This window comes from Gallinula chloropus (genome assembly GCF_964237585.1).
Source record: "Gallinula chloropus genome assembly, chromosome: 21".
In the NCBI taxonomy this organism is placed as follows: domain Eukaryota; kingdom Metazoa; phylum Chordata; class Aves; order Gruiformes; family Rallidae; genus Gallinula; species Gallinula chloropus.
The window spans coordinates 10,224,374-10,239,127 of NC_140106.1; the positions used below are offsets into that span (position 1 = coordinate 10,224,374).

At 67.2% G+C, this 14,754-nt stretch overlaps 3 protein-coding genes across 6 annotated transcripts in view; 1 reads left to right on the plus strand and 2 right to left on the minus strand.

The window, feature by feature from the left end:
* Window positions 1-2,550, minus strand: part of YKT6 (YKT6 v-SNARE homolog) — a 7,682-nt gene extending 5,132 nt beyond the window's left edge. The window contains exons 1-2 of the mRNA XM_084273912.1: window positions 2,478-2,550; window positions 540-647 (exon numbers count right to left, since the gene is read on the minus strand). Of these exons, the coding sequence (XP_084130038.1) occupies window positions 540-643 (104 nt within the window). The 5' untranslated portion in view covers window positions 644-647; window positions 2,478-2,550. The remainder of the gene's footprint in view (window positions 1-539; window positions 648-2,477) is intronic.
* Window positions 2,551-3,496: 946 nt separating this feature from the next.
* GCK (glucokinase) lies at window positions 3,497-11,078 on the plus strand. 4 transcript variants are annotated; one of them, XM_084273786.1, is made up of 10 exons: window positions 3,497-3,993; window positions 6,201-6,363; window positions 6,544-6,698; window positions 6,884-7,003; window positions 7,094-7,189; window positions 7,860-7,959; window positions 8,732-8,915; window positions 9,205-9,360; window positions 9,571-9,804; window positions 10,909-11,078. In XM_084273786.1, exons 1-10 carry the CDS (start codon window positions 3,949-3,951, stop codon window positions 11,051-11,053), a joined length of 1,398 nt encoding a protein of 465 aa, XP_084129912.1. In that variant the 5' UTR covers window positions 3,497-3,948; the 3' UTR covers window positions 11,054-11,078. The 4 variants fall into 4 exon arrangements, with proteins under 4 accessions (XP_084129912.1, XP_084129914.1, XP_084129913.1 ...); XM_084273788.1 differs by lacking the exons at window positions 3,497-3,993; window positions 6,201-6,363; window positions 6,544-6,698; window positions 6,884-7,003 and having other exon boundaries at window positions 7,157-7,189; window positions 7,860-7,936; XM_084273787.1 differs by lacking the exons at window positions 3,497-3,993; window positions 6,201-6,363; window positions 6,544-6,698; window positions 6,884-7,003; window positions 7,094-7,189 and having other exon boundaries at window positions 7,860-7,943.
* A 1,230-nt stretch (window positions 11,079-12,308) lies between these two features.
* GNLY (granulysin) lies at window positions 12,309-14,408 on the minus strand. Its single transcript, XM_084273941.1, has 5 exons — window positions 14,269-14,408; window positions 13,768-13,892; window positions 13,571-13,681; window positions 13,301-13,473; window positions 12,309-12,432 (listed from the first exon to the last, which is right to left on the minus strand). The coding sequence occupies exons 1-4, from the start codon at window positions 14,306-14,308 to the stop codon at window positions 13,306-13,308; spliced, it is 444 nt and encodes a 147-aa protein (XP_084130067.1). The 5' UTR covers window positions 14,309-14,408; the 3' UTR covers window positions 12,309-12,432; window positions 13,301-13,305.
* Between the last annotated feature and the right edge of the window lie 346 nt (window positions 14,409-14,754).

Sequence of the window (14,754 nt, forward strand, 5' to 3'; positions counted from 1 at the left end):
ACCACGTGCCAGCACAGCCAGCCCAGCCCCATCCTCCCCCCCCCCAAGCTGGTTTTCCCAGCTCTGGGGACCAGCAGCTGTGTTATCCCAGCTCCAACCCCCAAACCCACCCCCCTGGACCTCCAGAGCCTCCCAAAGCCCCTCACACACAGCGTCTGGAACCTGAATTTGGGCTCATCCCCCTTTAAACCTCACAGCCTGGCCGTGCTCTGTGCTGTGCTGCTCACACCAGCATCACTCACCAGGCTAATGACCCCCAACACCCTAACCCAGCACCCTAACCCAGCACCCTCCCTGCTCCCAAAGAGCCCAGAGCTCTTTGAAGTGGAGAAACAGCCCCAGGGAAGCAGCTCCTGCAGCTGTAACCAACACCAGGACCAGGCAGGGAACATTCCCAGGAACATTTCCTCCCCCCAACACCCCTGAGGAGGAGGTGGGGGACTCCCCCCCGCCCCCCAGACCCCCCCTGGGAGGACGTGCCGCCCCCCCAGCCCCCCAGCCCCCCCCGGGAGGAGGTGTCCCCCCCCCCCAGCACCCACCTGGACCTCTGGAAGAAGCTGAAGGAGCTGAGGTCGTGGGCAGCCTTCAGCAGGCGCACCCCGGGCTGCCCCTTGTAGAGCACGCTGAGGCTGTAGAGCCGCATGGCGCTGCGGGGAGGGGCGGCTCAGGGGCTGGGGGGGGACAGGGCTGAGGGGGGGCTGAGGGGGGGCTGAGGGGAGCTGGGGGGGGCTGGGGGGGGTTAGGGGGGGCCAAGGGGGGTGCTGAGGGGGGGGTGGGGGGAGGCAGAGGGTTGGGAGGGGCTGGGGGGGGCTGATGGGGGCTGAGCGGGGCTGGGGAGGCTGGGGGGGGCTGAAGGGGGCTGAGGGGGGGCAGGGCCAGCTCAGGAGGGCTGGGGGGGGCTGGGGGGGCTGGGGGGGGGGGTGAGGAGGGCTGGGGGGGGGCTGAGGGGGGCTGTGGGGGTGAGGGGGGACTGATGGGGGCTGAGCGGGGGCTGGTGGGGGCAGGGCTGAGGGGGGGGGGCTGAGGGGGGGGGCAGGGCCGGGCTGAGGGGGGGCAGGGCCAGGCTGAGGGGGGGCTGAAGGGGGGGCAGAGGGGGGCTGGGGGGGGGCTGAGGGGAGGAAGGGCTGAGGGGGGGCAGGGCCGGGCTGAGGGGGGGGGGCTGAGGGGGGGGCTGGGGGGGGGCTGAGGGGGGCAGGGCTGAGAGGGGCTGGGGGGCTGGTGGGGTTGAGGGGGGGCTGGGGGGGCAGGGCCGGGCTGAGGGGGGGCAGGACTGAGGGGGGGGGCAGGGCTGAGGGGGGGGCCGAGGGGGGGTCAGGGGCCGGGCTGAGAGGGGTCCAGGCCCCCCGACCCCCCTGACCTCCCTCTGCCCCCCCACACACCCCCCCCGCCCACCCCCCAGGCCGAATCTCCTCCTGCCCCCAGCACGAGCCAGCCCAGCCCAACCCCCCCGTCCCAGTATGAGCAGCCCCTCGTTCCCAGTATAACCCACCCACCATTATAAACCAGCTCACAGCCCCCAGTACAACCCAGTACAGCCTGGCCAGCCCAGCCCCTGTGTCAGCGTAACCCAGTTCCACCCAGCATCACTCATCACGCCCCAGCACAACCCAGCTACCTCCCCAGTACAAACCAGTCCCTCCACCCCAGTACACCCCAGCCGCCCCAGCACATCCCAACCAGTCCCCAGTACACCCCAATACACTGCAACCAGTCCCCAGTACACCCCAGCCAGCCCCCAGTACACCCCAGTACACTCCAACCAGCCCCCAGTTCACCCCAGCCGGCCCCCAGTCCACCCCAGTCCACCCCAGTACACTCCAGCTGGCCCCCAGTACACCCCAAACAGCCCCCAGTACACCCCAGCCAGGCCCCAAGTACGCCCCAGCCGGCCCCCAGTACACCCCAGTACAACCCAAACCAGCCCCCAGTACACCCCAGCCGGCCCCCAGTACACCCCAGTACAACCCAAACCAGCCCCCAGTACACCCCAGTACACCCCAGCTGGCGCCCAGGACACCCCAGTACACCCCAGCTGGCGCCCAGTACACCCCAGTACACCCCAGCAGGCCCCCAGTACACCCCAACCGGTCCCCAGTACGCTCCAGCTGGCCCCCAGTACAGCCCAGTACACCCCAGCCAGGCCCCAGTACACCCCAGTACACCCCAGCTGGCGCCCAGTACACCCCAGTACACCCCAGCTGGCGCCCAGTACACCCCAGCCAGGCCCCAGTCCGCCCCAGTACACCCCAGTTTACCCCAGCCAGGCCCCAGTCCGCCCCAGTATACCCCAGTTTACCCCAGCCAGGCCCCAGTCCGCCCCAGTACACCCCAGTTTACCCCAGTTTACCCCAGCCAGGCCCCAGTACACCCCAGTCCGCCCCAGCTGGCCCTGTCCCAGTCCCGCCCAGGCCCCAGCCCCGCCCAGCCCCCTCCCGGCAGAGCCCCGGCTCCAGACCCCGCTCCCTCCCCAGCGGTACCGGCAGCTCCGGCTGCGGGAAGGCGGCGGCCGGCGGGGACGGGCCGGGACTGGGCGCGCCCCGGAAGCAGAACCTCGGCGACCGGAAGCGGCACCGACCCCCGGCGACTGCCACGGGGCTGCGCCCGCTCTGCGCACGCCCCGGCCTGGCCACGCCCCCTCCCACCCCACGGGCCAATAAGCGCTCGCCTCTCTCTCCGGCCCCGCCTACCGCTTCTTTAGTCCCGCCTTCCAGCCGGGCGACCAATCAGCGGCGCCGAGGGGCGGGGCTTCTCCCGCAGGTCCTCCGGCGGGGGGCGCTCTATCCCGGCAGCCTTTGCGTGGGGCCTGGAGCTCGATGTGGGGCCGGGTCCCGGCCCCGCGGGTCCCCCCCCGGGTCTCCCCGGGTCTCCTCGGGTCTCCTCGGGCCCCCTGCCCGCCCCGCAGCCCCTTCCCCTCCCTCCCAGCCCGCTGGGGCAGCCGTTCCCGCCCAGCCGGGCTTGGCGGGACCCCCCCTCACGCCCCCTCAGCTCCGCGGCCTGGGGCCTGAGCTACAGGCCGCAGCCCCTCGGGGGGACCCCGCCGGGCCCCGGCCTTCCCCGGGCCGTGTCCCCGTGTCCCCCCCTTCCCCAGGCCCGCCGGGTCTCCGGAGCTTCCCCCCTCCCCCCCAGCTCCCCGGGGGTGCTTCCCGGCCGCTCTCGCCCCTCGTTGGGCGGCCGTAACCTTTGTCACGGAGCCAGCGGCTCCCTCGGGCCCGGCTCGGTCTCCATGGGAGCGCGCCGGGTTGCTAAGCCCTCGGGTGGAGTGCTTGGCCACCGCCGCCAGGACATCGAGCCGTTGGTATGACAACTGCAGCGGGGGCACGGGTTGGCCCCGGGGGCGTGGTGCTTCGCATGATGGGGCGGGGGGACCGACGGCCCCCGGCGGGGTGGGGTCCCGGCCGAGCCTCGCCGCCTCTCCGGTGCTTCCCCGCTGGCTGTAGAGACCCAGGGAGAGGAGGAGGGGGTGGGGGTGGGGGGTGTGTGTGTGGTGGACTCGCGAACCCCCATCGCCACCCCGAAAACCGTCGGGAAATAAACTGGCCGGGGGAAGGAGCGAAGCGGGAGTGGTGTCAGCCCCGGCACGAAGGATGCGGGGCGAGAGGGCTGAGCCCATCGGGGCGCCGGGCCCCTCTCCCTGCCCCTCCGCTTGAGGGTCTGGAGGTCGGGGGGGGGGGAAAAGGTTGGGACACCCTCCCCCCCACACACCCCAACACTCCCAACCGAGCGGGTTCTGGAGAGGAGGCGGCTGCTGCCGGGCGTCGGATGAGCTAAAGCGGCGAAAGTGGAGCATCCCCCGGAGCAGCGAGGGACGGAGCAGCCCAGCGCCGGCCCCGCGACTGCCGGCACGGGGGAGGAGGCTCTCTCCCCGGGCCAGGTGCGGCGGTGGGGGGCCCGGGGCTGGAGGAGGGGACGGCTCGGCCTGCAGCCCACCCCGCCCCACCAGCTGCCCCCATGCTGGATCACCGAGCCAGGATGGAGAGCGGCAGGAAGGAGAAGGTGAGACTGCTGATGGGGTGATCCGGGGGGGGATGACTGGGTAGGAGATGGGGTGGGGGATGCCTGGTGTGTGGGGGAGGCGCCACAGATCCCCCCCCACCCTGGAGCTTCCAGCCATCTCCTACCAGGCAGGATCCTGCTTGGGCATGGAGGTAGCTGGGAGGGGAGCACAGCTGGATGGGAGGACGCTGGCTCCAGGGGCAAAGCCTGGGGTCAGCCCCAACATGCCCAGGGGGGTCCCCACCCCCGAGGTTACCCCTCCACCCCGGTGTGCGCTCTGGCAAAGGGACCCAGCATCAGAAGCCAGGGCTCCAGACTGGATGGAGCTGAGAGCATCTGTGGGGCCAGCACAGTCCTGCCAGGCATCACCCTCTGCATCCTGCTGCCACCATCCCCAGGATGAGACAGGGCCTGTCCCCTTCAGCTGGTTGTCACTGTTGTCACCCAGGCGCCCGGCTCATCCCCAGCCAGACGTGGGTTGGGGGCAGCTGCTCCAGGATGGATTGAGCTCACGGTGCTGGGACATGGGCAAGGACAGGGAGATGCTTCCCTGCTCCAGACTGGGACACACCAGGGGACACTGAGGGGACGTGGCACGTGCCAGGGGCAGGAGCGCGTGGCCGGGCATCGCCGCAGCCTGGCTGGAGCTTTGTGGGCTGCGTCAGAGCTCCCTTGGGAAGCTGAGAGCTGGTGCCAGTTGTGTTGGAAGAGCCCAGCCCATCATCGTGCAGGCAGGAGAAGGGGAAGGTCAGGACCCTGTGGTGCCATCCTCAGCTGCCAGCCCAGGGATGGGGACCCCAGATTTGGCACTGGCGTGCCGAACCGCGGCGCTCTGTACCGCGGAGCGCCGAATGCCTCCAGCCACCAGCTCTGGGGAGGTGGTTGAACCCAGCTCTGCCTTTCTCCTTGCAGGACTTTTCCACCCAGCCTGGGTTGGACACCCTCAGGGGCACAGCAAACCTCACTGCAGGGCTGCCCTGGGCTGCCCCAGCCCCTTTCTGGGGTGGCCAGCAGCATCCCCCCCACACCCAGCACAGCCCTGTCCTAACAGCTCGTGTGGGTTCAGGATTAATGGGACTTTGGCATTGGGGCAGGAGGGGTGCAGGGGTGCTGGGATCCCCCTGATCTCCCTGGGAGGGGGCTGTGGGTAGTGGCTGAGCCCCCTCTGAGCACAAGGGCTCTGTGTGGCAGGAGCTTTGGGGGCTCAGGGGGCTGGAGGCTGATGGCCAGCGCTCGGAGCCGGGCGATACGTGGGGCTGCATCGGGGTGAGCGGGTGCAGCTTTGCCTGAGCCCAGGCTGTGGCTGCTCTCCTAACGATTACCAGGATTATCCAAACCTCATCCCAAAAGGCTTTCCCACCCCGCCCTGAAAAACATGGGGAAGGGGCAGCAGCCTTGAGGAAAACATCCCTCTGGCAGCGAAAACGCAAGCGGGAGCGATTGAAGCTTGCCCGGCTCCCGGCGACTAATGAGCCTCTAATGCTGCCGGCTCAGCGAGCGCTCTCTGCCCCCTCTCCAGCTGACAGCCCGGGGGCTGCCTGCCCCCGATTACGTGCCGTGGCTAATGGAGGCTGCGCCGGCGGCACAGCCCGGGGTTGCTACGTAAAGGGTAAATACAGGTCCTGCCTGCCAGGCGCTTCCCTCGAGTGGGCCCTGCGGCTCTCCCTGGTAGCAGGGTGCAGGAGCACTTCCCGACAGTGCTCCTTACAGCCTGCCCCACCCGCTAGTGCCGCGGCTGGGGGTGTAAAGTGGTACCCCTGGTTGCTTGGGGATGCGGGGAGAAGGATGCTCCTGGGGGGGGTTGAGGAGGATGCAGCATCCCCATCGCAGACAGGGATGGGTCGCACCTCCTTGGTGGGAGCTGCTGAGTGGGAAAGGCCTGGGGATGTCCCAGGTCACTAGTTTGGGTGCTACTGGAAGGGTGCTGGCTTAAAGCAGCCAGCCAAGCTTGTGGACAGTGAACCAACTGGAGGTGACAGGGAGCCTGTGCCAACCACAGGCAGCGGATTCGGGGTCGCTGGTGGCGCTTGCCGGCGCTGCGGGGTCACCAGCCTGTCCACTCAGTTGGAGGCAGGAGAGCAGAGAGATGGGGATAAGGTGTTTGGGGAAAACCAGGGTGAAGGGAAGGAAAGTTTGGGTTGGTTATTGCAGCTCAGGGCAGCCCAGGTCCTGTATCCCCCCGTGTCCCCCTGTCCCTCCCGCCGCAGGTGGAGCGGATCCTGTCGGAGTTTCGGCTGAGGGAGGAGGACCTGAAGAAGGTGATGTACCGGATGCAGAAGGAGATGGACCGAGGGCTGAAGCTGGAGACACACGAGGAAGCCTCTGTCAAAATGCTGCCCACCTACGTCCGCTCCACACCTGAGGGCTCAGGTAGGGCGCTGCCAGGCTGGACGGGTGGCACTGCCGCTCCTTCGCCGTGTCACCTCCCCCCCCCAGCCCTCCCCGAGCTCAGTGCAGGAGGCTGAGACCCCCCCCTTTCCTTCCCAAGCCAGTGACTGTCTCTGTGTGTGTGTGTGTGTCTGTCTGTTTGTCTGTCTGTCCCCTTTGCAGAGGTGGGGGATTTCCTGTCGCTGGACCTCGGCGGCACCAATTTCCGAGTGATGCTGGTGAAAGTGGGCGAGGGGGAGGAAGGGCAGTGGAAGGTGAAGACGAAGCACCAGATGTACTCCATCCCTGAGGATGCCATGACAGGCACGGCCGAGATGGTGAGCTGGGCACAGGGTGGGTGCAGCCCGGCCCCTCCTGTGGTCCCCATCACCCAGTGGGGATGCTGGCAGGTTGCAGCCCTCATCCTGAGGAGGAGGATGAGGAGGGGGTTGGGATGGTGGCCGGGCGTGGGCAGGGTGGGGGGCAGCACCCAGCGAAGGCTCAACACCCCCTCCCCTTCCAGCTCTTTGACTACATCTCTGAGTGCATCTCAGATTTCCTGGACAAGCACCAGATGAAGCACAAAAAGCTGCCCCTGGGCTTCACCTTCTCCTTCCCCGTGCGGCACGAGGACATCGACAAGGTGAGGGGATGCCTGGGCAGCACCAGGACACAGGGGGTGTCCCCAGGCCTGGCTACACCCACAGCCTCCCCATCTTTACCCTGGCTCCAGGGCATCCTCCTGAACTGGACCAAGGGCTTCAAAGCCTCCGGAGCGGAAGGGAACAACGTGGTTGGGCTCCTGAGAGACGCCATCAAACGGCGAGGGGTGAGGTCACGGTACCACGCGTGCTGCAGTGGGGAGGGGACCCTGGTGCCTCTGTCTGTCCCTATGATGGGACACAGAGATGGACAGACAGACACACACACACACAGAGATGGACAGAGAGACAGACACAGAGAGACAGAGAGACAGACACAGAGAGACAGAGAGACAGACACAGAGAGACAGAGAGACAAACACAGAGAGACAGAGAGACAAACACAGAGAGAGACAGACAGACACAGAGACAGACACACAGAGAGACAGAGAGACAGACACAGAGAGACAGACACAGAGAGACAGACAGACAGACACAGAGACAGACAGACAGACACAGAGACAGACACACAGAGAGACAGAGAGACAGACACAGAGAGACAGACACAGAGAGACAGACAGAGACAGACAGACAGAGACACAGACAGACAGACACACAGAGACAGACACACAGACAGACAGCCACACACAGACACACACAGAGACACAGACACACACAGAGCCACACACACACATGCACACACACCCACACCCACCCCCGGTGTGTCCCTGGGCGAGGTCGTTCCATGCGTGCGTGTGACCCCTGTGTGTGTCCCCAGAGACCCCACCCCAAGCCTGCCGGCCGTGGGACAGCCCAGACCCCCCAGCCAGAGCCTGAGGGCCCCTTTCCCCTCTGCAGGACTTCGAGATGGACGTGGTGGCGATGGTGAACGACACGGTGGCCACGATGATCTCCTGCTACTACGAAGATCACCGGTGCGAGGTTGGGATGATTGTGGGTAAGACGGCCCCTTCCCGCAGGGACAGGGCGGGACAGCGGTCCCACGGCCCCGCTCACGCTGTGCTGTGAACAGGGGCTTGTCCTTTGTTTGGGGGTGGGGGGGGGACAGGCTGAGGACAGGAGGGTGGCAGCGGCACCCTGCTGAGGTTTCCTGGGATGGGGACGCTGGACAGCATCACCTGGCACCAGCACGGGGGTGGAAGGAGGGTGGTCACTGTAACGGGTCCGGTCACCCGCGGCGTGGGGCTGTCCCCAAGGGATGTCCTCTGTCCAGGCTGTGCTGGCTCCAGCAGCTCACCGTGTGGGTGGGCACCCGCTGAAGGTGCTGGGAAACCCAGGAGGTGGTTTTAACCCCGTGGGCTCCTATGGGAACAGCCCCCCTGCGCCCCCCAGACCCACACCATCCTTAGCGCCGTCAACCACGCGGCCATCTGGGCTTCCCGCACCGGCTCGCGCCGTGCCCTCGGCCTGGGTAAACACGGCGCTGCCGGCACGGAGCTGTTTATCAGCTCTGCTGCAGGACCTGGCTGCCTGTGTCACACAGCAGCCACAGCCCCTGGGACCCCACAGTGCCTGTCCCAGGGCTGTGGGGAAAGACCAGGAGGCTGAGGAGGGCTGAGCTTCATCCCCATGGGGTCTGGGATGTGCTGGGGAGCGCAGCCCCTCCGGAGCCATCGTGGTGGGGGGGGATGTGGGTGTTGGGGTTCAGTGCTGTCCCTTGTCCCCCCTCCCTGCCACCACCTGGCCCCATCCCTGGTTCCCACTGGCAGGGACGGGCTGCAACGCCTGCTACATGGAGGAGATGCAGAACGTGGAGCTGGTGGAGGGCGACGAGGGGCGGATGTGCGTCAACACGGAGTGGGGGGCGTTCGGCGCCTCGGGGGAGCTGGACGAGTTCCTCCTGGAGTACGACCGCGTGGTGGACGAGACCTCACTTAACCCCGGTCAGCAACTGTAAGGAACAGGACAGAGTCAGTTCCTCTGGGCATCCCCCCCTCCCCAGTTGTGTGTCCGTGTCCCCCCCCTCACCTCAGCCCTGCCCCCACACACCGGGCTCTGCTGAGGCCTGAGCAACTCAGCGCAGGTACCCCCACTGCGGGGGTCCTTCACCCCGGGGACGTGTCTGGCAAGGGAATGGGGGGGGGGGGGGAAGGAAAGAGGGATGATGTGGGATGTGTGTGTGTGTCCCCTCTCCAAACCTTGGCCCTGATGGCTGCCCCCTCCCCTCTGCACGCCCCCCCAGCTACGAGAAGATCATCGGGGGCAAGTACATGGGGGAGATCGTGCGGCTGGTGCTGCTGAAGCTGGTGGATGAGAACCTGCTCTTCAACGGGGAGGCCTCCGAGAAGCTCAAGACCCGCGGGACCTTCGAGACCCGCTTCGTGTCACAGATCGAGAGGTAGGGGGCTGGGAGGGGCGGGGGGGGCAGCACCCCCAAAGTCCCCTGCTCTGCTTCCCCACCGTGGGCTCTGCCATCCCATCACCCCACCGTGTTTCAGCCCCGTCACCCCACAGCAGGCTGCACCCCTGTGCTGTCACCCCACGCCGGGGTGCCCACATCCCCCCCCATCCCTGTCCTAACCCACACACCCCTCTCTGCCCACCCCAGCGACTCGGGTGACCGCAAGCAGATCTACAACATCCTGACGGCCTTCGAGCTGCTGCCCTCGGGGACAGACTGTGACATCGTGCGCATGGTCTGCGAGAGCGTCTCCACCCGCGCGGCGCAGATGTGCTCGGCCGGGCTGGCCGGCGTCATCAACCGCATGCGGGAGAGCCGCAGCCAGGACACCCTCAAGATCACCGTGGGGGTCGACGGCTCCGTTTACAAGCTCCATCCCAGGTGAGGATTCCCAGGGAACCTTCCTTTGGGTCTGTGGCCAGGTGGAGGCTGGTGACAAGTGGGGTCCCCCAGGGGGGGTCTGTCTCGGGACCGGTGGTCTTTAACATCTTTATCAGTGATGTGGGTGATGGAGTTGAGTGCAGCCTCAGCGAGTTTGGGGATGACACCCAGCTGAGGGGTGTGGGTGACACAGCAGAAGGAAAGGAGCCATCCAGAGGGATCATGACAGGCTGGAAAGTTGGCCTGGGTGAACCTAATGAGGTTCAACACTGCAGAGTGTCAGGTGTTGCACTTGGGCCAGAGGAATCCCAGACACAGACACAGACTGGGAGAAGAGCTCCTGGGGAGCAGCCCTGAGGAGAAGGACCTGGGGGTTCTGGTGGTGAGAAACTCCCCATCAGCCAGCAGTGGCTCTGGCAGCTCTGAAGGGCGATGGGATCCTGGGCTCCATCAGCAGAGGGGTGGCAGCAGGGACAGGGAGGGGATTGTCCCTCTCTGCTCTGCCCTCCCCAGCTGGAGTCCTGTGTCCAGAGCTGGGGCCCAACACAAGAGAGATGTGGGGCTGTTGGAGAGGGGTCAGAGGAGCCACAGAGATGCTCAGAGGGCTGGAGCAGCTCCCCTACGGAGAGAGGCTGAGGGAGCTGGGCTGGCTCAGCCTGGAGAAGAGAAGGCTGTGGGGGGACCTCACTGCAGCCTTCCAGTCCCTGAAGGGAGCAGAGGAACAGGAGGGGAATCAGCTTGTTAAAGGGCAGAGACTGGCAGGACAAGGGGGATGGAGTGAAGCTGGAGGAGGGAAGGGTGAGATTAAATCTCAGGGGGAAGTTCTTTGCAGAGAGAGTGGTGAGGGGCTGGAACAGGCTGCCTAGAGAGGGGATGGATGCCCCATCCCTGGGGGTGCTCAAGGCCAGGTTGGCTGGCGCCCTGGGCAACCTTGTGTAGCTCCAGGCCTGGAGGTTGGTGTCCCTGCCTGTGGCAGGGGGGTTGGAGCTCTGTGACCCTTGGGGTCCCTTCCTGCCCATGCCATTCTATGATGATTCTATGATTCCTCCCCCTCACCATCCCCTCACACTGAGCTTTGACCCCCGTTTTCTGCCCCCTCCCCAGTTTCAAGGACCGCTTCCACGCCACGGTGCGGCAGCTGACGCCCGGCTGCGACATCACCTTCATCCAGTCGGAGGAAGGCAGCGGGCGCGGGGCCGCCCTCGTCTCGGCCGTCGCCTGCAAAATGGCCTGCATGATGGGGCAGTGAGAGAGGACTCGGGGGAGGATGAGGATGAGGAGGATGGCTGGGGGTGGGGGGTGTGTGGGAGGATGCTGGTCCCGCTCGGAGCGCTGCGCGGAGCAGACGGAGGCGGGAAGGGATTTGCCGCCGGCGGAGGCGGCTCCCGGCTCCCCAATAAACGGGGTTTGTGTGGACTTCTCCTCCGGGGCAGCTTGAGCAACAGCTCCTCCTCCTCTTCCTCCACCCCCACACGCACCGTGGGGCTGCCCCACACGTGTGGGGCACCCACTCTTGGGGTCATCCTGCACCTCCTTGGTCGTCCCCCCGCCCCGTGTCCTCCCTGCGCAAGGACCCCTGTGCACACACACACCCGCCACCCCCCCAGGCTCCTTCCCTGGGGTGAGCTCCCCCACCCACCCAGGGGAGTGAGAGAAGAGGCTGGTTGGGGGGCTCTGGGGGTTAGGGGGAGCCCCAGGGGTGCAAAGCCTAAGGGGAATGCACCAGGGTGGCATTGGATGGGTCCAGGCACCAATTATTGGGATCAGCCTTGTCCCCATACAGGGTGGGGGCAAAGACTGGGGCAACCCAGCCTCCTCCATCCCAGCATTGACACCCTTCCCCCCTAAAAGGGGATCCCGACCCCCACCAAGGGCTAAATCCCCTCCTGGCAGCAGCAGCCACGGCTGGGCCCCTTCCCAAGCAGCCCAAAATAGTCTCTCCCCTTGGGGGGAGGGGGGGGGGGAGGGGGAAGGGGGGGCTGGTTTGTTTCTGCTGCCCACCCACATCCGCTGCCAGATGTAGCTCTGGGTGTGATAAGTGGGGGTGAACGCAGAGGTGTGGGGATGCTGCGGGGGGGCTGGGGGGGGACACAACACAGATGACTTGTGGCACCTCAGGGTGTTGGGGTCCCTCTGAGAGTTGGGGGTACTCCAGGGTGTTGGGGTCTTCTGGGGTCTGGGGCATCCCAGGGCATTGGGGTCCCTCTGAGAGTTGGGGGTACTCCAGGGCATTGGGGTCTTCCAGGGTCTGGGGCACCTCAGGGTGTTGGGGTCCCTCTGCTACATCACCCCCCCACCCCCCACCCCATCGGGGACGCAGAGGAGGGCTGAGGGGACAGCGTGTCCCCCACCCCCCCCAGGCCAGGCCCATAAATCCAAGGAGAGCATCTCGTCCGTCCGCAGCAGCCCCGCGGAGCGAGGCGGCTCCCTTCAGCCTGACCTTGGCACCCCCCAAGGCTCCCGGCGTGTCCCCAACACAAGGGACACCCCCCCCAAAGGACAGATGGCCTGGGGAGAGATGCTTTATTGCGCAGAGAGGGCGAGCCTGGGGTTGGGGGGGCCATGGGGGGCCTGAGGGGGTGTTGGGGTGCTGGGGGTGGCATTCAGGGCCGGCTGTGGGGCTGCACCCTGCGGAGACATGGGAAGAGGGGTGAGCAGGGGCCACCGTCCCCCCTCTCACCCCCAGCTCTGTGCCAGGGGCTCTTCCAGCCTTTAACCCTCCCCAGGGTGCGTCGTGGGGTGTCCCCCGTTTCACCCCCACCCTCCCGGGGTGCAGGCACGTTCCCTCCTGGAGGCACAGGAACCCCCCCCCCAGTGCTGTCCCACTCCCAGGGCAGGTATGGGGTGCAGGACACATGGTGTGGGATGAGGGGTGTAGAATGAGGACGTGGGATGTGGGGTGCAGCGTGTGGGATGGGGGTGCAGGATCAAGGGTGCAGGGAATGGGGTGCAGGACACAAGGGTACGGGATGTGGGGTGCAAGGCGTGGGGTGTGGGATGTGGGGTGCAGCGTGCAGGATGTGGGATGGGGTGCAGGATGAGGGGTGTAGGACACGGGGTGCAGGACATGGGATGCAGGACGCAGGGTGTGGGGTGCAGGACATGGGGTGCCGGATGTGGGGTGCAGGACATGGGGTGCACCGTGCAGGATGTGGGACAGGGGGTGTGGGATGAGGGGTGTAGGATATGGGGTGCAGGACACGGAGTGCGGGACATGGGGTGCAGGACATGGGGTGCCGGATGTGGGGTGCAGGACATGGGGTGCACCATGCAGGATGTGGGACGGGGTGTGGGATGAGGGGTGTAGGATATGGGGTACAGGACACAGGGTGTGGGATTCAGGGTGCAAGGACATGGGGTGCACCGTGCGGGATATGGGGTGCAGGACACGGGGTGGGGGACATGGGGTGCAGCGTGCAGGATGTGAGACGGGGGCTGCGGGACGAGGGGTGCAGGATGTGGGGTGCAAGGAAGAGGATGTGGGGTGGGTGCTGACCGGGTTCAGGCCTTGCAGAAGCCGATGGCGGCGCAGGTGTCCTGGGGCTGGTCGCCGTTCTGCAGCGCCTCGCTGATCTGGTCCCTGTACTTCTTCACCAGCCCCTTACAGACGCGGCCCAAGCGCTTCCCCAGCGCCCGGCACACCTTGCCCAGCGCCGCCTGCACGGCCTCCTGTGCGGGGACCAGCGCCGGGGGCGTCAGCGGGGACGTGTTTGGGGCGCAGACCCCTCACCCCGCTCCCCACGGTCGTGTCCCGTGACCCCCTCACCTCGTCGGGGTCGTCGCCCGCCATCGCCTGGACCTGCTGCAGGATCTTGGTGCACAGGGTGCACTTCTTGCCCTTGCCCGGCGCCGCTGCGTCCTCCACCTCCATGTCCCACTGTGGGGGGACAGCGCAGACCCTCAGGCCCCAGCCGGGTCCCCCAGGGTGAGCGGTGGGGGTCAGGGCGGCAGGTGGGTGCTCACCATGGCCAGGGTGTCCCAGAGGTCACGGCAGTACTGCTCCCGCCCGCACCGCGCGGCCGTGGCCACGTCCTGGCACCAGGTTGTGGGGCCGCCCTGGCAGGGCTCGGGCACGGCAGCCCACGCCGCTGAGAGGGACAGGGACAGTGAGCATGGCCCTTGGGGCGTGTGCCCGTCACCAAGGACCCGTGTGTGCTTCAGGGGTGTCCCATCCCCATCACCCCGGGTGCTTCACGCCCGTCCCCGTGTCCCCATACACACCCCATCCCCAGGTCCCCACAGGGACCTCGTCCCCTCCATCCCACCACTCCCCAGATCCCTGCAACATCCTCCCCACGTCCTCCTGTCCCCCGGTCCCCATCTTCAAGGGCCCCATCCCCACCGCCCTCAGGTCCCTGCTCTGACCCCTGTGCCGTCCCCAAGCCTGACGCCCCCCAGGCTGCCAAGCATCGGTGTCCCCTCCCCTCGGGACTGTCCCCACGCTGCGCCGGGACCCCCCGTTACCTCCCACCGCCAGCAGCACCAAGAAGAAGGTGGGAGCCATGGCGAGTGCAGCCGGGGAGCCGATGGTGGCGGGTGACAGCGGGTGATGGCAGGTGACAGCAGGTGACAGAGGGTGACAGCCCACCCCGCTGCCTTTTATAGCCCGCCGGAGGGGGGGCGGCTGCACCACTCAGCGCCTCGGGAGCCCATAAAACCCCTTTAAATGGAGCGGCGCGGTGTCGCCAGCCCCCTTCCGCCCTCACACCTCCGCCCCCGCGGCAGGAAGGGGCCGGGGCGGGGGGGGCCAGGCCCGGGGGGGGGCTGCTCTGCCCCGGAACCCCCCACCCCCCCCCCACCCCGCGGGGCCGCCGCTGTGCGGGTCCCGGTGGGTCCCGGCCCGTCCCGGTCTCTCCGCTCCCGCGCCGTGTTGTGTCTTCCCCCCCCCCCCCCATCACGCCCCCCCCGTTGCCATGGTACCGGCCACACCGCCGCCGGTTGCCACGGCGA